This window comes from Prinia subflava, chromosome 3, assembly GCF_021018805.1.
Source record: "Prinia subflava isolate CZ2003 ecotype Zambia chromosome 3, Cam_Psub_1.2, whole genome shotgun sequence".
Classification (NCBI taxonomy): Eukaryota; Metazoa; Chordata; class Aves; order Passeriformes; family Cisticolidae; genus Prinia; species Prinia subflava.
In genome coordinates this window covers 35,205,824-35,232,364 of record NC_086249.1, presented here as the reverse complement: position 1 = coordinate 35,232,364, position 26,541 = coordinate 35,205,824, and the positions used below count along the sequence as shown (strand labels likewise).

At 38.5% G+C, this 26,541-nt stretch overlaps 1 protein-coding gene across 1 annotated transcript in view; it reads left to right on the top strand.

Moving 5' to 3' along the window:
• Positions 1-26,541, top strand: part of XPO4 (exportin 4) — an 85,128-nt gene that overhangs the window by 25,456 nt on the left and 33,131 nt on the right. Inside the window, exons 3-7 of the mRNA XM_063394655.1 lie at positions 2,531-2,672; positions 2,914-3,052; positions 15,271-15,387; positions 16,153-16,306; positions 25,391-25,503. Coding sequence (XP_063250725.1) covers positions 2,531-2,672; positions 2,914-3,052; positions 15,271-15,387; positions 16,153-16,306; positions 25,391-25,503 — 665 coding nt within the window. The remainder of the gene's footprint in view (positions 1-2,530; positions 2,673-2,913; positions 3,053-15,270; positions 15,388-16,152; positions 16,307-25,390; positions 25,504-26,541) is intronic.

The following is a 26,541-nucleotide window of genomic DNA, read 5'->3' as shown; positions in this document are numbered from 1 at the left end:
GTCAGTATTGCAGATCTACTCCTATGTTATACTGTGATATATAGACCAGGATGTGCTTCCTTTCCTACATCCACTCTGCAACCAAAATTTTTCTCTATGAGTTTCTTCTGGGTTTAGTACATTATAGTAGTACTCCATCTGTTTTGGAAGACTGCAGTCACACTTTCTGCTTAATGGGTCAGCAAAATCGATGGTTCTTGTTTTCACATTGATTTTTAGAGAAAATTAAGTGGGCAAAAACATCCTTAAATGACTTTGCAGACAATTTGGATTGATACATTCATCATCAACCAGAAATAAATAATGAAATTTAATGAAAACCTAACTGTGGCTGGCTGTAAGGAATATGATGCTGATTTTAATACCTTTTGGATGTCTAGAAATATTACATCCTTAAACTGTTCATATGCTACCACCACTGAGAAGCCAGCGTGTTTCCACCTGGGGCAGGCTTTTCATGGGAATGTAGGCAGTTATGATGCTGAGACCTGGAACTTAGACTTTTTCAAAACTTTGTGCTTCCTCAGTAAGCATCTGTACATCTAAACAGGTAGTTAAGATTTGGGAGTTGAGGAAGAAGAGGTGGGGATTGTGATATCAGGAACCAGGGAAGGGAAACAAGCTGTTCATGATGAAGAATAAAAGAGTTGAAGTGTACTGAGGGGATGTGTGCAGCAAGGATGGGCTGGAACTGAGGACCAAGTAGATGGCTTTAAAAAGAAACAGGAAAAAAATGGTCAAGACAGGAACTGGAATGGAGGTAGAGAGGGGTGATAAGGATGTCATTTGTGGAAAGAGGAGCTTGTGAATAACACAGGGAGAATAATGGAGAAGGTGAGCATGGGGAAAAGGGAACAGCCGCTACTGTGTCGTTCTTTAGAAAGTAGTAGAGTTTTTAGAGAGAGTAGAGCCCAGGAGGCACAAGGCTCTGCGTTCTGCTCTAAGCTTATAGCTGTTCAATGCACTGGCAAAGCTTGTCCTTCCTTTCTTTAGTGAGTTCCTGTGGTGCTCTGGCTGATCGCAGGCTTACGCTGGGGCTGCAGCTCTGTGCTGTCAGCGATCGCAGTCGTGTGGCTGCGGGATTTGGCGCCAAGGGGAAACTCCGTCCTTTTTAAATTATGTTCTCTTTTTTTTGTGTGTGTGCGTTTGAGCTTTGCAAAGTTAGAAAAGGTGAAGACCCGAGGTAACAAGTGCCAGAATTAAAATTCCCATGCAGGAATAATTCAGTTTGTTTTTATATGTGTAAGACATACACATTAATCTTTTACTTAAGCAGTTACTTAGTTTTCCAAATTAAGCTTAAGTAGATTTAAATGTGGTTTATTTTGATTTAAGCATGTTTACCTGTGTGGGTTTAGATCGGGACCCAGATTAAATTACTTTAAAATATTTTGGCATATTAGCTGCTATCTTTGATATAGAACTTGCATTTAAAGGAAATTTGTGTGATAAATTTGTGTGTATGTAGTTGGGGGAAGAAAGTTTGTTTTGTAGTAATTTAAAGCTTTTATTTAAAGTAATTTAAACTTAATCTCATAAATGAGGTTTTTTTCAAACACAGTTTTTCTAGTCCTGGCAGGTCAACCACTATAACTCAAACTCTGCTTCTTTTTTGTGAATTTTATTTCATCATTTCATATTTTATGCTTTTGCCATCCTGTGGCTGCACCCTTTCTGAAAGCTCTTTCTGCAGAGCTCAGAATGTTTTGAAACTGGCTTCTGAGATATTACCTGCTATTTCCAAGTTAAAATTTTTAAAGGCAAAGGAACAACCACAAAGATGTCTCTTCAGCTTTCTACATCATAGAAATTATATTAATATTCCGATATTTCTCTTTAAATTGTACTTTGTAGTCACCCAAACAGTTACTTTTCTCTGTGATATACTTTTATACTTCCTTTAGTGCATCTGTATATATAGTAATCTCATATTTAGATAATAATGGCAAATGATTCCTACACTGTGGTCAGAAATTACATTTTGATTAAATCAAAATAAATCTGGAAACTTGAACTTGATGTAGAACACTTTAAATACACCGTGGTGTAAAATTTTTTCTTGGATAATTAAGTACGTTACCTTTAAGTGTAAGTGGATTTGCTTCTTTTTGATTACCAATGAAATACATGTACTTTTATGCACTATTGGTTTCATAGGCAAGCACAGAAATATCCAGCTTTGACATGCCTGTAAGATTAATCACATTTAGTAATTTATGTATTGAAACAAATTCTGTCATCTTGTTTATTCCTTTGTTGTGTTAGCATTTTTATTCCTGTTCTTTGAACCAGCCTCCTAGCACAGACAATTTTTCTCCTAGGTCATTGACTTGAATAATACTGGACAATTTGATAATGGGGTTATTGATTATTTCTTCCCCTTCTGAGTTGTAAATTCCTTCTCCGTTTTCATAGCAACAATATTCTAGATGATAATAAATGATAGTAAATTCCTTTGTTTTTGTTGGAAACACATTCAAGCTGAACACATGCCTTCTGATACTCAAGTTGCCTTTGTTTTTTTCCACAGAAACTAGTAAAGTGGACTATGTCCTTTTTCAAGCTGCTACAGCGATAATGGAAGCAGTTGTAAGAGAATGGATTCTCTTGGAAAAAGCTAGCATTGAGTCACTGCGAACATTCCTTCTAACCTATGTCTTACAAAGGCCTAAGTAAGTACAGAAAACACACCTCTGAACATGTAGGATTCTGCATAAAGTCAGGGTTATCATTTTCCCTGGGTAGCAGTGCAAGATCATTTTAAGAATAATTTGTCTTCTAGTTTTAGTTAACTTCTGTCAGCTTTGCCCTATGAATTCACACAAAATATTTGAAAAAATAAGTGTTTAAAATTTTATTGAGCATCGCTGTCCAGAATTACCTGCAAATATATTTGTGCACTGTTGTTTACAGCCTTCAAAAGTACGTTCGGGAGCAGATTTTATTAGCGGTGGCGGTGATAGTGAAACGGGGATCATTAGACAAATCGATCGACTGCAAAAGCATTTTCCATGAAGTCAGCCAGCTGATCAGCAGCGGCAACCCCACTGTGGTAAGTACTTTGTTTTTTTCTTCACAAGTTAAGCAGTCTGTATCAGCAGCTTAGGTTATATACTTAGTGGCTATAAAATATTTTATACTTCACCTATCCAATTAGTCATTAACTTGGTAGCTATTCACTCATTTACCGAATTGGAGATATTTTTTTTTTTGTTTTGGGGCTGGGGGTAGTATGTGTAGTTCTTTGGTATACAAGGAGACTATATTTTTAGGGATTGTTTTTCTGAATAGCTGATTTAAGTGCCATAGTTGTGGGTTGGTAATTTGTTTTTTTGGTGTGTTTTTAAAAAATTATTATTTGTTTGTTTTCTCTTTTCTCTGGTTTTCTTTAATAGTAAGATCTAAACCAGATTTTTCTGTTAGCTGAGAGGTTCTTTGCAGCCTCTGTTCCTCTTCCGTCTGTGCAGTGCTGCACTCTGCTGCGGCTCAGCTGCCAAAATAGACTGCAAGCAGAGGCTTAGGCCTCTGCTGTTCTTTGGGAGACAAGTAGGTGGAGAGAAAGGGGTGTGAGGAAGTAAAACATGGAATGGAAATACAAAACTTATTCTTGATTTAATGTCATACTACTAGGGGTAAGTGTTACCTTCGATACTGAGCTCAAAGTGGAAACAACGTGTCCAATATCTATCTATGCATTTAGTGAAATTCCGTTTGCTATGCCAGGGGATAAGTTTAGAATAGGTCATAATAGAGGCATGTAACTAGAGCTTAAAGAGAGGTGATTTTTTCTCCTACCAAATGAAAATCGAAGAGTATATAGATTCCATGCTGAAACTTTAACTGAAGCTTTTCTCAAAAAACAGCCTTGAGAGAACTGGCTTATGACGCTGCTAAGCATTTAGAGCAGCAGTTGTACTAGATAGATGGGAGTGGCAAATGTTTAACTCTGAAAATTTAATCAAAGTGTACTAGAAGTAATCCAGCTCATGTCATGGTCCTAAAAATAGTGTGTCACCTCTGAGCAACAAGTAATATTGCTCCAGGGTATGGAAATTTCATTTAGTCTTGTAAAACCTAATTTCAGAGTTATTTACTTAAAGGAAACCATTTTAGCCTTTTGATTCTGCATGATTCAGATAGAAATGGTTATTTGTTAAGAAGAACTGAGTTAATGCTTTTTTCCAGGAAACGTAGTCTGGTTATTAAAACAGTTACAGCTGAAGTTTTCAAGTTTTATGCACGACACTGTGTGTGCTCATGTAGTTTGGAGGATCTTTGCATAAAGATACAGAAGTGGTGTAAATAGAAACATGGATTTTGAACTAAGTAATGCACAGTCCAGCTTGTGCAGTTGTATTCTGTGCATGCACTGTCCACAGACACACTGCTCTGACCACAGCATGCAGCAAGCTAAGACTGCCTGCTCCGAGCATATCATCCTGGGCATGCTGCGGGGCAGAGCACGTTGCAGAGGAGCTCTGGCTGGGGTACTCTTTTCCAAGTTCAGCTCACTGCCAAATTGGGTTCAGTTTTTCATTTCCCTTTTTAAAATTTTCCCTTTGTTTCCCCCTCTTCACAAGTATGAATTTCTCCATAGTTTTTCCAAAATATTTGTGCTCAAGCTTTAAGAATGGTATTGAAAATGTCTAGGATATATAATGATGTTTTCTATTCTGGTGTGCTAAGGCTTACTAGCAAAAAAAAGACGTGGTGCTGCTGAAATGTCTTTTCTATAAGGCACAGTATATGGTTGCTAATCTTTGGCAAACTGGCTATAAGCACACACTCCCATGTATATATGACACTTTGTATTATAAACCAGTTCTCATTCACAAAAGTGTTCCTGTAAATCTTCTGAGACTTAGCTGCGAGAGAGACTCTGGTACTGGCACCCAGGACTGGCATGTGCAGTAATAAGCAGTAATAGAATGGTGTTGTGGCATGGTATCTGCCAAAAGTACTTTCTAGAGGGATTTATGGCATGCCTCTTGTATAAATATGTAACAACTTTGAAAGGTTGTATGAAATAATTCATACAATGAATTATTTATATTTTCAAATATGGCTGGGTGGTTCTGTTTCCTTACTAGTGTCCCTGTAGCATTCGGCCATGCCTGTGGGGCTCCAGTGGTAGAGTTGCCTTGCTGCTGTGGGGAGTCTCAGCTAAGGCTGCTTCAGGGTACTTTGTGAAGCCCACATCCTGAAGGGAGTGGTGCTTTCAAGATCTAAGATACGCTCTCAGGACAGTGCCATGCAGTGTCACAGGTGTTTCTGAAGATTTGTTTATATTAGTAACTTATAAATACAGGCCTCCATTCAGATCAGGGAAGAGGCTAGAATGTAGATATTGAAAGAGATCAGCGGGTGTTTTCCAGTCCTCTGTGCTTCCCTGTGGAAGGAGTCATTGCACTTTTTTGACCATCTTTCCAGTGGTGTGATACACACTCTTGCCTCCTTTTGCAAGTATGCTCAAGTTGCAGAAGTCTATCATACCTTTTTGAATCCTAATTCTTTTTCCAGTCTCTTTGTCCTTTTTGTATCTTTTCTCAGCTTTCTGTTCTGACCTTCTGCCCACCCATTTGTGTTGTCCTGCCTGAGATTCACTACACATGAAGTCAACAGCGGGTCATTTCATCTTTAAACATGTTCAAAGCTCTCAAACAAGAGCTATCAGCAGCTCTTAGCTGCTGATAATTGGTTAGAGCATGGTACTAATAATACCAAGGTTGTAGGTTGGATCCCCATATGGGCCATTCATTTAAGAGTTGGACACGATCCTCGTGGGTCTCTTCCAACTCAGAGTATTCTGAGGTAATGGCTTGCTACAGCAGTTTGTAATTGAGAGAAAGTCGATTTTAAAAAAGCAAAGTGTTCTCTTGTCTGCTTCTTGCTTATTTTTCCCTCCCTGTTGGCTGTGAAGCCTCTTGATCCATCTTTACCTTACAAGAATAACATAGGTTAATCTTTTCTGTTCCCTGCAGCCCTCCACCCAGTTTCCGTCAGTCTGTACTAACTTTGTGATCATCAGATATCACAATCCCGGACCCCTAATCCCCGGCAAGCTCGGTGGAGTGGATTGTGATAAGGTCCAAAAGAAGTGGGGTGGTGACAGAGGGCTGATAAAGGACCACGCGGGGTCTTAAGGGTTGGCAGTTCCAAAGCACCTTTAATGTCCAAAGGCAACCGCCACCCTAAGACAGAGAACAAAGAAATGTGAGCCTTTTTAAAGAGGGGTGGTACAAAAATCAGGAACCAACCAGTAACTTTCAGGGGTGGGGTATGGGATCACCCCATAGGGGGAGAACCAATCAGGGAAAACACGAAGGTGTGATTTGAACATATTGCCAAATGGGGAACAGAGTTGGGGAGAACATTCCAGAACTGGGAGGTGGATCTGGGATGATGGACATGGGGTGGGCGTGGGATGAGATAACAGTTGGGTTTGACAGACATGGGGGCTGAACCATGGATGGGGTTTGGGGGAATAAACCATTTTTCAGGGGATACCACAATCAGACAGTCCTGCTCTATGAAATCTTTAGGACTTTTGAGTAATATCTCGAGTAATATCTTTGAGTAGTATCTTGTCAGGAACATCTTGATAGTTGGGGTAAGAAGGCGGGCAGGGAATGTAGACAATAGTGTCTGTTGTGTGTGTCCTTTTGCAGGATTTGATGTGCTTTAATACCTCAGCTTCTTGAGTACTAGTTAAAGAGGTCTTCAGAGGTGGCTAGGACTTGAAGGTATGTAGTGGCAAACTGACATGTGAACAAGACTGATGGATGAACTGTTGAGAATGAAGAAATAAGGAGGTTGGAAGGAAGAGAAGGGCTTTATATTGCTTTAAATGGCTTTAGTATTGAGTAATTTTTTAATAGTGGAACACAGTGTACATGTTAAGGAAATAGCAGGACACTAAGGAGAGTTAATACTTCAGGGATGGGAAGGATGCATGGTTAGAGCCAGGTTTAGAACTGGAGTGTTGGCTTCTGCTGCTGGTTCTCTGCCATTTGGTGCTTTATGAATCTCATGGAAGAAACCTTTGTCTGAGAAGGAAAAGCAAACTTTTAGTCTGGCTGCCTATTTTTTTATAACTGAGTTTAGGTAGCAATCCTCTAGGAGGACAAAGATTAGCTTTGGAGTTCTTGGTTTTGTTTTTCCTGGCTCCTCCTGTATTATCAGTACAAGCAACCCCTCCCTTCTTGTGAAGGAGAATCTGTAATCTCCCTCTATTAGCAATTTCAGGATCTCTTTTCAAAATCTTCATCTCTCTGGGGGACAGAGCTTCCGGCAGCAGACACACTATCATGAGCCAATCTGAAAATTCCAAATACATGTTTTCTATCACAGATTTCAAGATTTTGGAGAATTGTGTGGGCCAAATTCTTTTCAGCTATAAATGCCTTGAATTTCTTGGCCTTTTCTTCTTGTATTAAAATATTCTGCTTTTGCACAGCTGAAGGATTTCATTTGTCCTTCATCCCTGCCAGAAGGACAGGAATCCTGGCAGCTAAGTGACTGACTCCCAGGAGGAGGATCTGGTCTGTGTGTGAACACAATCAGATAGATTTTGTTTAAAACCAGACCGAGATATGGATCACACGTCGATTTCTTCTAGTGTATGTGTAGGCAGATGCAGAGGGGTGCAGCTGCTCTGGACTTGACATGGGACTGGAAAGCAACAGAACCTGTGTTTTTTAAGACCTGTAGTGCATACAGTAGAATGTATTTTAGTATAAAGCTCCATATCTGAAGCCTACATATTTTTATGTCAAGACTCACTGGAAAAGCTCTGGAATCCTAACAATTCTTTCTCTTGCAAAATTTGTAAATCTGTGTTCTGGTTCCAAACGTTCCTAGCTGAGCTAGAGGGAAGATCCAGCTGCTTCAGATTACCTAAAGCTTCTGAGGGGTGTGCTGTGAATAGATTTCATTTGAGCAGTGGGAAATATTAATAAGCAAAACTCTAGGCATTCATCTTCTTTGAGGTTAGTGTATCCTTTATAATGGCTGCCTGGATAACTAGTTATATTTATGTAGCATTTGCAGGTTTTGTTTCTGTTCTTTAAAGGGAATTTTACTTCTGGAAAGCTGTCTAGCTGTTACTGTTTCATGTATTTGGGTAGAGGTTGGAGAGGCTCTCCTGACTTTCACATTTTGACAAAAACATATGTATTATCTACTCCAAGTTGTGTTTTCTGGTCTAATAAAGTTGTTACTTTGTTCCATGAACCTCATTGCCCTTGAGACATGTTGAGTATAAAAAAAAAGAGGGTGAACCAGTATATTTAAGCTGATAAGTTCTCTATGAAGGCCTAAGTTAATGTGTTAAAGATTGGTTTGGGAATTTTAGGAATCCAGAAACTACTCCACATATAAGGTTAAAATTCAGTGACAGAAATGTAAGAAAACTTTAAAATGTATGTGGATTTTTTGGAGTTGAATCAATCAGGCTGCTTTTGCAGTTTTCATATTTTTCTGTTGAAAGGGAGCTGGCTTTACCAGAGATGCAGTACAGCAGATGACCAGCTTAGTTGCTTAATAACTACTAGAAATTGATAACTCCCCAGTTACCTTTACACTAGAGCCACAGTTTCAAAGATAGGGCTGGGAAGTGAGGAAATGTGTTCCAAGTGGTGAGATATGGATCCCCTGTTCTATGTATGGCATGCCAAGCCCTTTCTTTCCTCAGTTTTGCCATCTCAGGAGATTTACACCTGTGGAGTCCCTCACAGACTCACTGGGAAAGAAGAAATTATGCCTTTCCATGTGTTACACCATGTATTTTTTTTTGTTAGAGTGGTGTCACACAAGTAAACAGGCTTGAGGGGAAAAGCTTCTTTAAGACATTTGTTGACCTTAGCTGCTCGGTGTTTAGTCATTCTTCCTCTCAAAGGTACCACCCTTCAGAAGAAATGTGTTTAATAATATCCTGGATCTTTGTGTTAGTCTGCTTAGAAACAGCCCCTTCTCCCTCACAGCCTCTCATTTTTTTCTTTGGGCAGATCTGCTGTGGAGCGGAGCTGTGTAATGCAGCTCACTTGACATAGCTGGCAATATGGCAGGCAAGAAAGAGCAGGAATGAGTACTGGGAAAATGGGGGGAGGGAGGACACCTACCCACCAAAGAGTACTTGTTGGGGTGGTGTATATTTAAAGCTGGGTGCTGCTGATGGCAAACTGCATGGCTAGTCTAACTATTCATTATTTTGAGTTTAATTGAAAGTCCTATATTTGTTCATGTAGCTGTGGTAGGAGTGAAGATCCAACTGGTGGCATTCACACAAGAACCTGGAGAAGGATATGTTACCGTTATAAATGGTTTTCAGGCCTTCAACTTCTTTCAAGATTACTTTTTTTTCCTCCTGATTTCTGCTTCACAACTTTGCCTGTCTCCAGAGAAACAAAGAAAAGCATGTTTTGCACCCTGTGCTCCAGCAAACTCTGCCTGGACCTCTTCCATTATTAAGAGAGGCGGCTACTTCCCTTCTCTCTTTGTCCAAAGCCCGCATGCTTCACATGCCACAAGATCATCTTCCTCTGGCCCATGGTGACTCACAGGGGAATTGATTTTCTCAGCTCACCCCTGGGGGTTTCTCTTGGTTTGGCTGGTTCCCCCAAGGAAGGGAAGTAAGGTCTTGCCTACTGTGCTGCTGTAGCTGTGATGTGTTAACCTGGTACTGCTCATCTGTCTTTGCACAGTGGCAGAAAGAGAATGAGAGGAAAGGAGTGCACTGCCCAGCCAGTCCCTTACTCCTGACAGCACAGAATGGCAGCTGTGGGTCCTATTCCTATCATCCTATCCCTGCTCTATAGCTTTTTTCCACTAGTTGGCTTGTTTGGGAAGGAATAGACAAAAATCAGTGGGTTCTTCCTCGTGCTTGCTTACATTTCTTCAAAATATGTTCTGGTTTTCTTTGATTGGGAACCACTACTTCAGCCATTGGGTTCCCCACCCACCTTGCAATAGTCCCAGATTGAAAAGTGAGAGTGGCCCCAGTTATTCTGTGTACATAAAGATGTTTCTTTTGGTCCTCTGGCCATCCTTTTAACCTTTCAGTTTGGAGTTGCAGCTTAGGTTCTGGAGATTTAGATACTCTGAAAATGTTAGCAAAACCAGCTGTGCTTATTCAAGGAAATTAGAGAAGAAGTCTATTATTGCCTTTATAAAGAAAGCCTTGCTTTAAACAACTTACTTAGTAAAACTGCTTTTGATACATTCTCATTGCAGAATTCTATCACCTAGGAGCAACACAGCAAATTCTGCATCTGATACACTTACTCTTTGATTCTTCCTGCTCTTGTGCAAGTTAAATTTAGATTGTTTAGGGATACTATTAAATCTTCACATGGCTTGCCTTTGGTTTCAGTAACAGAGTTTACATTATAGACATGGAGACAAAAGGTCCTCTTAAGGCATATTCAGACTGGCAGGGCAGTGATCTAATGTAACAGGGCAGATGTTGTGATTTACTCTATTCAGGCAAGACCTTCGTTCTTTTAGATAAGCTTACTGCTTTTTCTGTGGGTGTAAATAATACTTGCAGAAGGCACTGCATGATAGTTTAGGTTTTGTAGTAAAATTAATTCTTTAATCAAACCTCTGACAACCTAACTGTATCTTTGCTCTGAATTCAAAATGAGGAAACAATTTTGTTATTGGAGTTCATTCTGCTTTGTCTGTTGGCTTTATTGCTACAGAGCTGGTGTGCCACATGTCCATTTTTTCCTAGGCTGTATTTGAACTCTTCTTCCTTTCAGATGCTTTGTAACCTAACTACCCTCAAATGAAGCACTTCATTTATTCCATGGGCAGCCCAGGCACAAGTGTGAAATCCCTTCAAACATTACGGCTTTAACTTCTTTTATAGCGGACATTCCATTTGGAGGAACAAGTTGTATTTACCTTTTGCATCTGAGTTTTATGAATGATACATAAATGTTGTTTACCGTTAAAATGACACACAGTCTTTCTGTAGTGTCTGTGTTTTATTAAAGTCATTTAAAAAGAAAACCACTAAAACGATGTTACTACTGGGTGTCTGATTGCCAAGTTAATCTCTTATCACAAGTCCCATTGATCTTCTGTTTGAGCAGCTGAGAGTCTATTTTATGTATAGCGATCTTTCATAAAGTTTATTCCTGGTAATAAAGCTAACTGGGGTGAGTGCCAAGCTATTCTCAGAGGCAATCCTCTCTCTCAACAAGAGAGGGATTTTATTTTGTTATATGGGCTTATTGTTTGGGCATGTACTTGTGGCAGAACTAGTGAAATTGCTAGGGAGTGAGTCAAACTAGGTTCAGAGGTGTACTCTTACTGGAATGAAGTTAATGGCATTGCTGCACAATAGATATTCAGATCTGGCTTTTAATATGATGCCCAGAGTCACGTGCATTTTCTACTTATTACAGTGTGGTGTTACTAACTTGCATTGTTAATCTCTTCTGTGGTGTGGCAAAAACCTTAAAAAAACCCTTTTAAAAAGAACCAAAAAAATCCCCACCAGAAAACAAATGAACGACTCAACCAACCAAAACCACTCCAAAAACAACAACAAAACAACCAGCCAAACAAACAAAAAGAAAAATCCAAAAGCAAAACACAAAGATGCCCAGAACCCTCCACCCTAGGATTTTGTGTGTTAGGTGCATTCAATTTTCTTACGTGTAAGAGGAAGAAATTTTAGTTCACATAGCACACCAGTATTGGTTTCTGAAATTGTTGGTTTTCAGATTTTTGAAATCTTTCTTCTGATAATATTTATATTGAGGTACTTAGTGTCTTCACACCAAACGTATCTGTATATTAAAAAAAATATGATTCAAAATATTACTAGTTAATCTTCAGTAAAATTACTCCATGAAAATCAAATTTTATTTTTAGTAAAATTTACTTGAGCTTTATTCCAGAGTTTCTGAAATGTTATTGTGCAGTCAGGAAAGTTTGATAGATGGCAGGGCAGTTATTCTTTTAAGCTAATAATTTGTTAATACTTATAAAAATGGCCATCTTACTGCTATGCAGTCTGTATAAATCCCTATAGCCTTATGCCAGTTCTGGGAAGCAGTGGTGGTTTTGCAAAGCTCTGTGCAAATACTTGACGTTGCAAGGACAGGTTACAGTCTTGATCTGTTCCTCTGCTCTTGTCTGAAACTAAACTCATGGGGTCTGGCACCTGAGCCATCTCACCTCATTTACTGCCTATTGTTGTAGTAGATTTTAAATTACTGGCCAGTATCTTCTCTTTGGTCTTCTCCTGCCCTGGTGACCTGGATATAGGGGAGTGCTTACAATTCCTTATGGATGCAAGGGGTAAGCACAGGTGCAGATGGCACAAGAGGCGTATGGGTATGCAAATACTGCACATGAGGCCCCTGGGATGGTGAGGGAATGGGGCAGGATTTGCACCCCCTGTATTGAAATACCAAGTTAAGGAAGTTGATGAGATGCTGGGAATTCAGTGGGAAGGAGTGGAGCAGAGGGATGCAGTGTGCCCTGGTATTTGCTGTGAGCTGGCCTGCTGCATGGAATAAGGTGTGTAAATCTAGTAACATCATTTTTCTCCTGTCATGCTCAAAGCAGGTACTGGTGTACCAGAACTATCTGAACTAGCTCTCATTGAAATCAGGGGAATAGGTCACTGCTGCTTTATGGGGCTCTTAGCAGATTCAGTCAGCCTACCTGTACCCATTGCTCTTTACACTTCCAAAGAGATGTCTTTACCAGCAGCCATAAAATAGAAATTTCCTCTTAAATTTCTCCTTGAAATCAGGAGAAAAGCACACAAAAAATCTGTAACACACTTTGACCATGCAGTAACACATTACTCTGCAGAGGAAGGATAAATTATTATATACACATAAACAAACTGGATAAAAAGGAAGGCACTGTTACAGCTAATATCAAGTATTTGTAATCACAGTGGGAACAAACTTTTTTCCTATTGTTCCTGCCCATTTGAACTTGGTGACTGGTTTTCCAGTAATTGGCAAACAACTGCAAATGATGGGTAGTCTGCCTCGCTATCCTGCTTGTCCTGTGGTGGTCTGGATGGTGGCTTGATATCAAGATCTTAGCATGCTAAAGCAGAAGCAGTTTAGTTTTAGCCTGGTTGTTGTACTATTGGAGCCACTGATTCCACTTGGTAATCAGGGTATGTTACAGAGCATCCAAGTGTACAGATTTGTGATGTCCTTACGTCGTGGCTGCTTTGAGCTGAAAAATGTGACTGAATCAGTAATTTAAGCGTCAAATAAGAACTTGTATTTTAAAGTATTTAGAGAGTCATGTGAGAAAACTTTGTGTGTATTCTGATCTGAAACTTTGTTCTAAAGTCAGACTTGAAGGGTTTTTCTTAGTTGTTTGTTTGGTTTTTTACCCAGGTTAATTCTTTTCATATGGAACTTCTAATGTTGGACTTAATACTAGTCTATACTGTTTTTTTGGTTTTTTTTAATGTTAGATCAAATCTGTATTTCCTCTAACTAAAAAAAATATTTATTGTGTGAATACCTTGCAGAGATTTGGAAATAAAATATGGAAATGTTTGAGCTAGTTAGAAATACTTCTAGTATGGAAGTGACAAAGTTGCACTTTTACTGGAGTAGTTTAAATTGTGATGCTAGTTTTCACTATCTAAATGCCTCTTTAGTCATATGTGTTGTTTGACAGAGCTGACTGTAAATGAGAAATAGTCTACTTGAAATAAATAATTTCTTTAAAATGGGAAAATTTTACTTAGCAACTGATCAGCAAAAAAAACCAAAACTGGTCTGCTGTACTTATGCAGCTTTATTGCAGAGTGGAAGAGAAAACCTGTGTATTATCACAAAGCCTCTATGTTTGATGTGTCTGGAACTTATTTAGCAAGTAAGAATGTTAATTTAGTGTTTACTGACTAAGATAACTAGTTGTCTGGGGGGGTCAAGGTACTGACTTCAGAGGCATTTCTGAACAAAGATGTTGCAGTTGGTGGGTGGATGGCACTGGTCTCAGCTGTTGTATGAGCTTGCATAAATAGTATCATCTCCACTTTAATCTTTCGGGTGTTCAGAGGTAGTGTGCATATTTCTGTTTAACCCCTGGACACTTGCTGGCATGCATGACCCTTTAACAATTCCTGTCCCTCTGTCCATCCCTGGCACCTTGGCTCCAAACAGTCTGGGAGGATAGCCAGTAATTTTGGAGCTTTTTGTAAAGAACATCTCTTTAACAAAAAGTCTTTTTGTTTCAGCAGTGTACACTTTCTATTGTGCTTGTTACAGTAGTGTTTGGCACAAGTCTGAAGTACTGCTTGCATCTCCACTGTGCAATACTTGCTCCTCTTTGTGTGCAATGATCAGTTAAAAGATATTTAAACTGGTGATGATGGTTTCTGGACTTTGGCATCAGGAAAAAAAAGCTTTACTTTTATATTTCAAAAACAGCAACAAAGGCTGGAGCCATGTGTTTCATACAGGAAGCTGGCTTCTAAGCATTTAATTTACCTTATCTTAAATTTTGAGAATGAAAGAGATACTTAAACCTTTAGTCTTCGTGAATTTGTGTCTCTAACATGCCTTTTTCTCACAATTTCTATATCACTTCAGAGACATAATTTTAATAGAGTAGTTTTAAGGGTTATTTCTGAGGCTTGTCAATGTGGTGCTTTGGAGGGAGATATCCAAGAGCTTTCGGAGCTTTCTGTGAATTCTTCGCCTTTTTTTTTTTTTTTTTTTTTTTTTTTTAATGGGGAGAGAGGCAAAAGATGTAATAGTGTTATTGCAGGTGTTATTTTTGATAAATTTGTATCACTTCTGGTGCTATAAAGTTAATCATGATCAAATCACAGCATGGTAAGTGTAGCAAATGCAAAGAAGGGGCAAAACTTCAGAGTGGCCTGAGTATTAGATCAATAGAAATAAGAGGACAGGGAATCTTCCCTGAAACTAATACCTGTAAAGGCCTGTGCACAGGGAGACAAAGTAAATGGCAAGGCTAGGAAATGGTTTGCAATAAGTTGGTTTCATTTGTAATGATGATCACACAGATGCCAGCTTTTATATTGCTCAAATGCTTGAATTTCTTTTTTGAGGATGGAGCCCTGATGATTCCAGAAATGGTTCATGCAAGCATCTGTTTTCTTGAAAGTTTGACTTGTTCTAGTTTGTGTTAGAAGGAACTGAAGCAGTAGTTGTATTAAAATGCTAATAAAAAATGAAGGACACTGTAGGTGCTACTGCGTTGTTGGACATCTTTTAGTTATATTATTCCCCCTTATTTTTTTTATAGCAAACTTTGGCCTGTTCCATTCTAACGGCGTTGTTGAGCGAGTTCTCAAGTTCAAGTAAAACCAGCAACATTGGACTAAGCATGGAGTTCCATGGTAACTGTAAACGAATATTTCAGGTAAATTAGTTCTGTATTGATATATGCTACCTCTCTTTCTAAAATTTAAACGTTGAGAATCAAAAATACTTTATTGTGTCAGGTGCACTGTGCCTAAAAGCATTTAATAGGGTAAATACTGCACATAATGCAGATACTGGCTACTTTAGGATAATTGATAATTTTTTTTAAAACCTGTATCAAAAAGGTGCGACCCCTTTGTGCCCATTTTATGAATGTAGAGCTACAGATCTTTATGCCGTTGGACTCTTTAATTCCTTGGCTACCAATTACAAACAAAACGAATACTCTGTGGAACAATGATAGTCTTAAATATAGCTTTGGTTTAAAGCCAAGGAGAGCTATGTATGTATTTAAAAATATTATTGCAGATGGTGTAGTCTGGTTGTCTCAGATGTATTGTTTTGCCAGTCAGAAATGTTTATGTGAAGGCATTGCTTTAACCTGACTATTGTGGAACAACTTACCAACTTTTTTTCATGCCAAAGACCAACTCTTTCCTCCACCATTTATTAAAAACATATTTTTTTTTTATCTTTTAATGACTAGTATTTGTGAGGATTTTTTTCATAGTCTTTGCAAACATAATCAATTAATTTTGGCTAAAGGGGGCGTTCTCACAGGCAATTTCAGAGTATGTCCAGTATTTTAATGAAAATGGGGTGAAACTGGAAATTTTTCTTCTCTCTGGAAAAGTATTTCTTGTTGATCGACACTTCATGAATGACTGAGATACTGAATGCATTGTGTTCGTCCTGACTGTAGGAGGACGATCTGCGGCAGATCTTCATGCTCACAGTAGAGGTACTTCAGGAATTCAGCAGGCGTGAAAACCTCAATGCTCAGATGTCTTCAGTGTTTCAGCGTTATCTTGCACTAGCCAATCAGGTCTTGAGCTGGAACTTCCTTCCTCCAAATTATATCCTTTTCATGTCAGGCCCTTTGTTTCCCTTGACTTGGGTCACTTCTTGGGTGAGGAGAAAAGTCTTTGCAAGGACAGTAAAACACAAAACTTAAAAACTTCGTGTTTAGTTCTTGATTTTTGTTTTCTTCTGTGTTAGTGCTTTTTGTCTCCACCATGCTTGCTAAGAGATGCTTACATACAGAAGCTGCTGTTGGTCTTCATTAAAGTTTAAAAGTATTTTACTTAAAAGAGAAAGCATACAGAGCACTCATCTTTTACAGGTTTATGGTCTGTCTGGTTGGTGCAGGGAACAGAAAATGTGCAATATGCTACTTCAGTGTAGAACCATATGGTGAGTCTTAAGTATATACTAAAACATGGAATCTCTTCAGCCTGAAAAAAGTGGTAGCTGAGAAAAGAAATTTCAACTTCATTTTACACAGGTGCCATTGCTTCCATTTTGATATTTTTGTGATATCTGATCATTAGTCCAGAGAAAGGTGGAGTTGGAAAGTAGAGGAGGAAATGGGAATCAGAAAGAGAAAGGCTCTTGGTGAAGGAGCGAAGAAAAAAGGATATTAAAATGTTCAGTCCAAAAAAGAGGCTAGACAAATATTGTAGAAATAGTCAATCACACTCTGTATTTAATAGAGGTTTTAGACAGCATGTATAGTAAATCATTATAGTACCTGTTCTAATAGCCAGACTGCCTTTAAGAAACTCAGCAAACTTTTCAAGAGCCAAATTTTTAAGCTGGTTTATAAACTTTTTCCTTAAAACTTTTGAAAGTGCTACCAAGTTATACACAGTGCAGGAATCTTGATGTTGCTCTCAAATCCACTGTGAAGGATTTTTTTTCTTTCCTGGTGCGACAGTCAGAAGGTGATACCTATGTGTTTTTGTTTTCTTTTAGTCTGTTCATTATGCAGCAGGCAGCAAAAGTAAATTTATTTGAAACTGGATATTCCTTGGTTCACATCTATAAAGCAGAATGCCAGTTATATTGGCTTTAAGAAAGGTTCCATGGATTAAAAGTAAATATCCCACTTCCATTCGTCCCTGAAATGATTTGGCAGGGGTTCAGAGTGGAATTTAGTGCATGTGCCTATAAAATGAAGACTGTAGTCAAATTACTGCACCTTATAAAAGTCTTTGGAAGTAGATTTGGGATTTCAAATAGAAAGGAAATGCTCTTGTATTGTGCAGTGGTGGTTCCCTCTGAATTTTAGTCTGGCTCTGCACAAACTTCCGAGGAGTCCTAAATACAAAATCACAGAATGTTAAGGGGTTGGAAGGGACCTTAAAAATCATCTATTTCCAATGTCCCTGCTATGGGCAGGGACACCTTCCACTAGACCAGCTTGCTCAGAGCTCCATCCAACCTGGCCTTGAACACTTCCAGGGTTAGGGCATCCACAGCTTCTCTGGTCCTGTTCCAGTGTCTTGCCATCCTCACAGGAAGGAATTTCTCCCTACTATCTAACCTTAATTTCCTCTCTGTCTGTGCCCATTACTCCTTGCCATATCACTGCAGTTCCTGAGAAGGAATTCCTCTCCAGGTTCCCTGTAGGCCCCCTTGAGACACTGGAAGGTTGCTACGAGGTCTCCACACAACCTTCTCTTCTGCGGGCTCAGCAGCCCCAACCTTCTCAGCCTGTCCTCATAGGGCAGGTGCTCCAGTCTCCTGTCAACTCCATGGCCTACTCTGGACTTACTCCAACAGCTCCAGGTCCTTCTTATGTTAGGGACACCAGAACTGTAGTCGGTACTCCAGGTGAGGCCTTCTAGGAGCAGAGTAGAGGGAGAAATCTCCTTCAACCTTTTGATGCAGGATGCAGTTGTCTTTCTGGGCTGTAAGTGCACATTGTTGGCTCATGTTGAGTTTTTCCATCAACCATCACCCCTCACTCCTTCTCTGTGGTGCTGCTCTTAAACACTTCTAACCTGTTGGTGTGTCTGGGATTTTGGTATAGTTCAAAAGTGAAGGCAGTAGTTCTTCATGAGCTCTTTGTCCTTGGCTGAGGTTTGCACTGGTGGAGCCAGAGAGAGAGAGAGATACATGCAATATGTGGAGCCTTGGAATTCCAGCTTTGCTTTATACATTTGTATAATATGAAGTGATTTAGGTGCAAGTAAAGAAATGTTACTAGAAATACCAAAGCAAGCCATACTACTGTTTAAGGTCAATCATATTTTCTGCTATTTGGCCTACTTTAGATACTACAGCTGTTAAACAAGTTCTGGCCATTTCTGGAGATCAAATGGACCTAAGTGCGCTTAATGGATCCATTTCAAATATTTTTGTAATTTCTGATCCACCTGATACCATCTTTTTGTTTTCTACCATTGGATATTTCATCTTGCTGTAAGAATTACAGCACCAGCTTGGGGCTTTATTTATGTATCAACCTGTTTTCACAGAAGCTGGAACATCTTCAGTCATCCTTGAGAAAAAGTTGGTCTTAGCTGCCAAAGATTCAGTAGCTCTTGGGGTTTACAATGCCATGTTGATTGTGTTGTGGCATATATCTCTTTTCCTTAAGATGACCATTTTAACTGTTGGTTGTTAGCTCATGGGCAGTGAAACTTAGCTTGGCTGTAGTTTCTGAATAGATGGCATATTACATAAGAATGTAAGAATTGCTGTGTTGATTGATTGGTTAGAGTCTTTTTGGTATCCTCTTTCCAAATCTTGACAGCAATGGGCATAAATTTAATACTTGATGCATGGAGTAAAATGATCCATTGTATTCTCAGATATATCTTTTTCCCTTTAGTTGGTATTTCCCCTGGCAAGATACTATTGATTCTCGGTATTCCAGGCAGCATCACAGTAATCTGCAGTATATTTATGTAATATTTAGCAAGATTCTTGTATCTCCAAAAAGTAAAAGTAGCATAAACGTGCATTAACTGTATGGTGGCTATTGCAATAAGTGTCATGTTACTCAAATCCCCAGGTTGTTAGAATTGACTTAAAACTTATACCACTTCTCAAGAAGTTTTGTGCTGCTACAGGACTTCATAAGTGTTGCATTGTTAAATGCAGTTTTGGACAGCATTGCCACCAATTGTAAAAAAAGTCTTGTACTAAGTCTGCATTGTCAATTGCTACCATGAAAGATGCATTCTGGAATACCCACCTCATTGGAGCAACAAAGGGAGAAACTCCGGAACCTACCTAATTTCAAACTGGAACTCAGTATTTTTAGTTGTGCCTGCAGTAGGAAGGACACAGCACGGTGACCTAGGAAGCCTCCCTTCAGTCATGTCCAGTTTCTCCCATTTCATTTTCCAGCAATCATCTATTGTTATTTTTATCTGCCACCTTGAGATATTAGTTTACCCGGTGTTTGTGGAGGCTTCAGAGATAGTATCTTGTGGCATGTTGGCTTCTGCACAGTTTCCTTTTTCAGTGCTGTTACAGTATTGTTAAATGTTATTCACTCAGATGGAACTAGTTTTGACTTTTCTTAAATGAATGTTTCAACCAATTAAGGATCAGTACCAAAAAGTACAGCCCTCTCCTTTGCAAAAGTTCCTTCAAGAATCTGACTTTTAGTACATTGCGAGTACCCAAAGTCTCCAGTTAAGAAGCTGAATGTTGTTGGGCTTTAATACACCTTGCCATGGACATATTTAAAGTCAGGATGTAAGTATAATTTCTATAATTTTATTTCCAGAGATATTTTTCTCATCAGCTTTGGGATTTTTTCCTCTTCCTGGCAGCCATATTCTAATGTACTTTGGCTGAATGTCCTCAGGTGTAGAAGTTCTTTAACAGAACATAAGAATTGTGTGCAGCTGTTTCCCATCTACAGAAAGGTGTCATTAGGAGCTGTCATAGAAGTATTTATCCCTTATTCTTCAATGTATGGATTACAGTACATAAATAAAGAGATACTTGAGCTTTAGTTCTTGTTTTGGGTTTAGTGCCTGTACTTGCTTGGAGGCAAGCTGGCAAATTTTCAAGTGAATACACAATAGGGGATTTCAAATTCAGGTTATGTAGACCTAGTGGTTTGAACTCTACTAATACACATCATTGCTGTTCCATTGGAATTGTTGGTGCCATGGCAGTTGTATAAATTGACTGAAGCTTTTGTCTGATCTGAACATTTTTGTGTTCCTTGGCCATGCAGTTAAAGGAAGAAAGCTCTTCATATTTCTGTTTTGAAAATGTCTTTTAAACCTCAAGCCAGAATGAGACACCTGTCTGGGAGGTTCTGTGAAACATACAGTTCTGCAGACTTTTAAGATTTGAACCCAGTCCAACCCAGATTGGTAGCATCTGTTGTGCGTAATGGATGTGCATGAAAACCACACAGAAAACTCAAGGTTGGTTTTGAGGAATGGTTCAAATTGGCATTGCTGCTGAAAAAGCATCCTGCCTTATCCACCTCCCATGAGCAGTATGCTGAGCAGGGAACCACCTGGCTAACAATGTGGTGGGTTTTTTTTTTTTAGCTGTTTTTAGCCCCTGGTTTGATTTGTTGCACAGCTACAGAAATGATTCTACCTGTACCAAGGAGTGACAACACAGATTTCTTCAGCTGCTTTCCATAGCCCTTGTGTTTGTTAGCAGCCTGGAATTGCCCAGAATTTACTGAAGCAGTCTGCACTTATCTGAAAAATGAAACATTGGGACACTATCCTGTCTATTGTTTGGGATATAGAGCAAAATTCAATGTAACTGAAACAGCTGTATTTAAGAGAGCTGCATTTTACTTTTATCAGATTTAATCACCTACTGCTTTTAGGTGAAAACTGACCTGGCTTGGAAATCCCTGATGTTTAGAAATTATCTCTAGGATACTATGTGTTTTCTTGTCAGTCCTTTGTAGCAACTTCGGGCAAACCCAAGAAGACTGGAAGATCCCCTGAATTCTGTCATAATTGCACTAAACATACTGGTTTTAATGTTAAACTTTTAAACAATTAATCTTTCACCATTGCCATTTTCTTGAATGACTTCTGTAATCAATTTGCAATGTAGGAACATATTAGCATCATTAATATCAGAAGAGAAAAAGAGACCAGGAATGACCCTTTTTGTGAAGGGGAGCTGATATTCTGCTTTTTTGCCCCTGTGGTTTTTAAGTGTCCAGTTTTGCAGTGATGGTTACAGCACGCTGGCCGGCCGCTGGTGTGAGATGGAAAGGTGTGACTCCTGAGCCACACCTGTGTGCACACTTGTGCAGGGGTGCTTTAAGTGCCAGGTAGGCTGGAAGTGATCAGCTTGCATATCATAAGCTGCATAACTATAGCAGCAGAATGGACCAAAACTGCAGAATCCACATGAGTGGTCATGAGCCTTGGAACTGGCATGCCTCTGGAATCAGCCAGGTTTAAAATTAGCTTGAATGTTCCTGCACTTCCTACTCCTGTTCCTGCAATCTGAGTCCAGTGTCTCCAACACAGAGTATTGTTTTGTTCTCATGACTGATAAGAATACTTGTGTTTAATAATATTTAAGCAATATTCCTTGTCCTGGTTGCTGGATGTGTTTGCCAAGAGTGTGAGGTCTGGAAAGGTCTGTGAAGGATTTCTCCATAGGGGGCAGCAAGCCTCTGCAGCAGTTTTAGGCAGTTGCTCCTTGGACTCATCCCATGTGCTTGGCTCACTAGCTAGAAAGCCAGAGGAGGTCTTAAAAATCCAGATAAATCAGTATTTGACATAACAATGGAAGGCATGTACCTTTCTAATGCAGTATTTTTATTTTTAAAATGCAAGTCTATGACTGGTACAAAGTCCAGAAATATTTCAAACAACAAAAGCAAAGTGATTAAAATAACTTTTAAGAAAGATAATTAGACCTTAACACTCCGGGAGTTTTTCCTACATTTCTGAGATGGAGGCAAATTTCACTTTTGTGCACAAACTTAAGAATGGTGTTCTAGTAGAAGAAATCTCAGCTTTGATTTTTGAGTTCCAAACTTACTGTTTTGTGGGAGAGCAAGCCTTACCTGTCTTGGGAAAAGGATTGTGGGATTCATTTTTAGATACTGGAATTTGTTGAAGTACTGAAGTAAAATATTCTAATCCTTCATGAATACTTTAGGATATGAAATATTTTGATATTCATCTTCACCTATCAGTCCTTTCCTGGGACAGAGGTTGTGAGTGAGATGAAAATAACACATTTAGTGGGGTTTTCTTTTCATTGTTTTCGTATGTTCCTCCAAGAAGCACATAAAGCCTCAAGCTTTTTTTTCTAAATTAGTTTTAAAATAAAAAATTTATAACTTTGAAAAAGTTACACTTATTTCTCCAGCTCGTGAAACAAAACCAAGCACAGAGTTAATGTCTACATGCATAAATTGGGTCAAAGATGAAAGAAAATCTCTTTTAACATTGTGGTCTTCTTGTCTTCCTCTCTAGGCAGCAATCGCCAGCATATGGACCTTATCATACATTAGGGCATCTAATTATGTTCTTATAATTTTTAATAGAGTTTGGTTCACAATCCCTGAATAACCTGATTCATGCCAAAGAGTCAAGTCAAGTAAGGAATCAGTGCCCTGAGTCTTGCAAAATGGGTGAACTGTTGACATGCTTCTGGTAGCTGTTTGTTAGCCTGGATTTCCATATCATTCAAAGTGAATTTTATTAAAAGTTAGTAATTCCTTAGTCAACATGGGAATGTTAGAAATGTTTGTATTATTACCAGAGTGGTTTACAGTTGTTTTTCATTCTGGAAACAAAAACCCTAAATGCTCCAGGATGTCATAGTAGACTAATCTATATTTTAGATTATCTGTGTTGTAAGTCTAAATCATAAGCTTGAGTGCTTAGGAATAAAAAGGTTTTTGCTCATTCTGTACTTTTTGTTTCTTTGTAAGTCTTGGCAAGTAAGTTAATCTTGGATGATGAGGAGTGCATTTGTCCTGTGTACACCCATGTACGAGGTAATTTAGTGCCATTTTTTCAGGTTTGGCATAACTAGACTGCTGTTACTAAGACTAAACTGTAGCACAATGTAAGCTGCAGTACTTTGTGGCAGTAAGTATGTCCACAGTCAGTTCCTGCTCATGCTTGCACACACGTAGTACATGCTGGAAAATGGCTGCAAGATCTCCAGCATGGGTGGAGTTATAATTTGGAATGTTCAGTGAACAGATATTTTATTCACAAATCTCCTATTGTCAGATGTGTCATGAGTCCATTAGCGTGAGAAACAAGACTAAAAATAACAGGATAAGGCTGCTAAATAGTGAGTCTTGTTAAAATAGTGACAGCAAACTAGTGCTTCTTTCATTCCATGTGAGCAGTATTTTGTAGCTGGTCCCCTCTGTAGACTCAACCTAGCAAAGAGTAAATTTTTCACAGATTGCTAATGTGTTTATGGTTGTCTTCTGATAATATTTCCAAGTCAATAGCTTGTTGGAGAGTGACAGCAAAGGACATTCTTGTCAGTAAGCAATTTTAAAGTACCATTTTGACTAAAACATTCTAAATGGAAAGGAAAAAAGGCATAGCTTAATTTGCCAGATAAAATTAATTTTAATTTAGAATATTGCTCCTGAAAAATGTGCTTGCTTGCTTGCATGTGATAGTTTCATGCACGTATTTCTTTTTTTAATGGGTAGAAGCAAAGCATATTTGATCAATTAAATTACATCAGTGTTTCAGATGGAAGTAAAGTAGTAGTTTTTCTCCATCTGAAATAATGCAGATCTGGTATAGTTCAACATACATGGATAATCTTGACAATTGTGAAACTGCTTTTATTTTTCACTAATGTGAAAACCCCTGATAGTTCTTACACTGTATAACATGCTGACAACAGTCCTGGACACAGACTATTGGTGAAGGTCTACTTGGTATTATACTGTGGAAAAAGTTCCTTTTTTTGGAATGTAGTTTTGCAGAGTGTTAGGAATTTAGTTTTGTGGCAGAACTCAGAAGACAGATATAAACGAACTGAAATTGTGCATCCTGCTTTGTGACACAATTTTTCGTATTAAACTACTTGCTTGCTTTAAATATTGTTCCTTTAAACAAAACTCATCATAAGTTAAGGGGTCTACTGTTTTGAACAATACCATTGTAAAATTTATTTCATTCTAGACACAGAAATAGTTTATTACACACATTTTATAGTACGGAATTACTTACACTACAGAAGGTAATGCTGTTCATTACCAGTAAGTAAATTATGTGCAGCTGAACGTGCTGTTACTTACTCTGACGGTTGGGTTAGAAAGGGATCAAAGAGGATAATGTAGGGTTTAAGTAAGACAAATAAAACATTAGTAAAACTGCTTTTACTTAGCAGCTACTACTTGAAACGGGTGATGTTGCAAAGGGAAGTACTACCAAAAATTTTTGATAAAAACTGTTGTGTGATCAGACTGACAAATAATTGAACCTGTTTTGTTTAAATGTTTTTGCTCATGTTTTTGTTTTTTCTGTACTCAAGCAGAGTATCTGTTTGAGTACAGAAATCTGCAGAATTTTGTAAATTGAGTTGTGCCAAAATACATGGTGAGAGCTGAAATGAGCACAGCAAAATTGTCTTTACAGCATGCACCTTTTTTGAGAGTGTCTCTTAAAAACACGCTGAATACGATGCTGCCTTGTGCTGACTTGTGCTTTTGTTCTTCCCAGTGTGATTAGAAAATGTAGATAAAGACAGGGCTAACATATCTGCATTCTGTGACACATATCTGGCTATTTAGAAAAATAGGATATAGATTTCAGTGAGCTATCTTTAGCTATGGTAAGGCCTTTTTAAAAGCTGCCAGGAAAATTTTTTAGAAAATGATTTCCTATTTTACATAAATTTTAACACCTGTTAATTGCGGTTGCTTTTTTCCCTTCTCGCTATGTCACATTAGACACCCTGGTTATCAAAGTGATCATATCGCTATGGTATGTCTCATAATTATGATCAAACTGTTATCTAACATTCCTGGAGCATTCTTTTTTTCAATACTTAATACCTTTTATTCCTTGGCCTCATGCATGAATTATGCTGTGTATGTGAAGAGGCTTAAAGTTTGTTTCCATTACATTCTTTGTGAATGGATCCTGTTGTATCTAGGATTTTTTTAAAGCCAAGTAGGAATGTTATTGTTGACCTTGACACCAGATAACTGGGCAGACATTATATAGCTATGTTTGAATCCTCACAAAATGTGATGCTAAAGCCAACAGAATCCTGGCGCGAGACCCTCCTGGACAGCAGAGTTATGGAGCTTTTCTTTACAGTAAGTTTCTTTCTTCAACTTTCATAGTCCAGACCGCAGAGAAAGCAGCTCCTTCCTGTTCTAAAACTGTATTGTCGGACTCTTCCTTTTGCATCAGGTAGGACCGATTCTGTTCACTTCAACTTGCTTATTGAAGCAGACAGAATTATTGTCTTTTTCCTAGGGTACTGAATTTGTATTTTGCCTTTTAATTGCTTTAAATTGATGATCACTAGCAACAGAAAAAAGTTTATAGTTATCTCAACTTTTGTACGTTTAATACTTCCAGACACGGACTCATCAGACAAAAGCAAGCAGGATGAGCTGTAGTAGAGTAGTGAATCTTTCAGATAAGGTGTAACGGCTCTCAGAAAAGATCAAACAAACAGTGTGTGTTTGCTGATATTAAAGCATTTGCTCGACAGAACAGCTGAAAATAAGTCATGTAGTTGCGGTTTTCTAGCCACTTTAAGCATACAGAATTCTGCGTCTCTTTCCTCAGCACAAAGAAAATCCACAGAAGTTAAAACAGAGTAAGTTAGAAGGGATAAGGAAAAGGTAGTGTTGGGAGAGGGGAATGTAATACTCAATTTCTGAAACTTAAAAGCCCCACAATGTTAAAAGTGGATAGACCTTGTGTTTCGTTTTTACAACTGTTGGGAGAAGTTTGTAATCATTGCTCAGCTAGGGCTTACTGCAGCAGCAACATATATTGGCTTATAAATTCATTTGCTATGCAATTTGACTTGGGTTACGTCTCTTGGGATCTGAGAATTCAGCATTCTCAGGCTTTTTTTCATTTTTGCAAAGCAGAGAAACGTACTCAAAACTTGGACAAAGTTGTTGTAAGACAACGTAAATGTAACTTCCCAGTGCTGCCTGACATCTGTGTTTGGATACATGTCCTTACCTGATAGGATTTTCAAGAAATTTAAATTTTTTTTTTTTTTTTTTTTTTTTTTTTTTTACTGCAAGTTTATCCAGCAGTTTTGAAAAGGTGAAAAAATCAGTGGCAGAACTCTCAGCGGTTACACACAATCTGAACAGCTGTCTAGACTA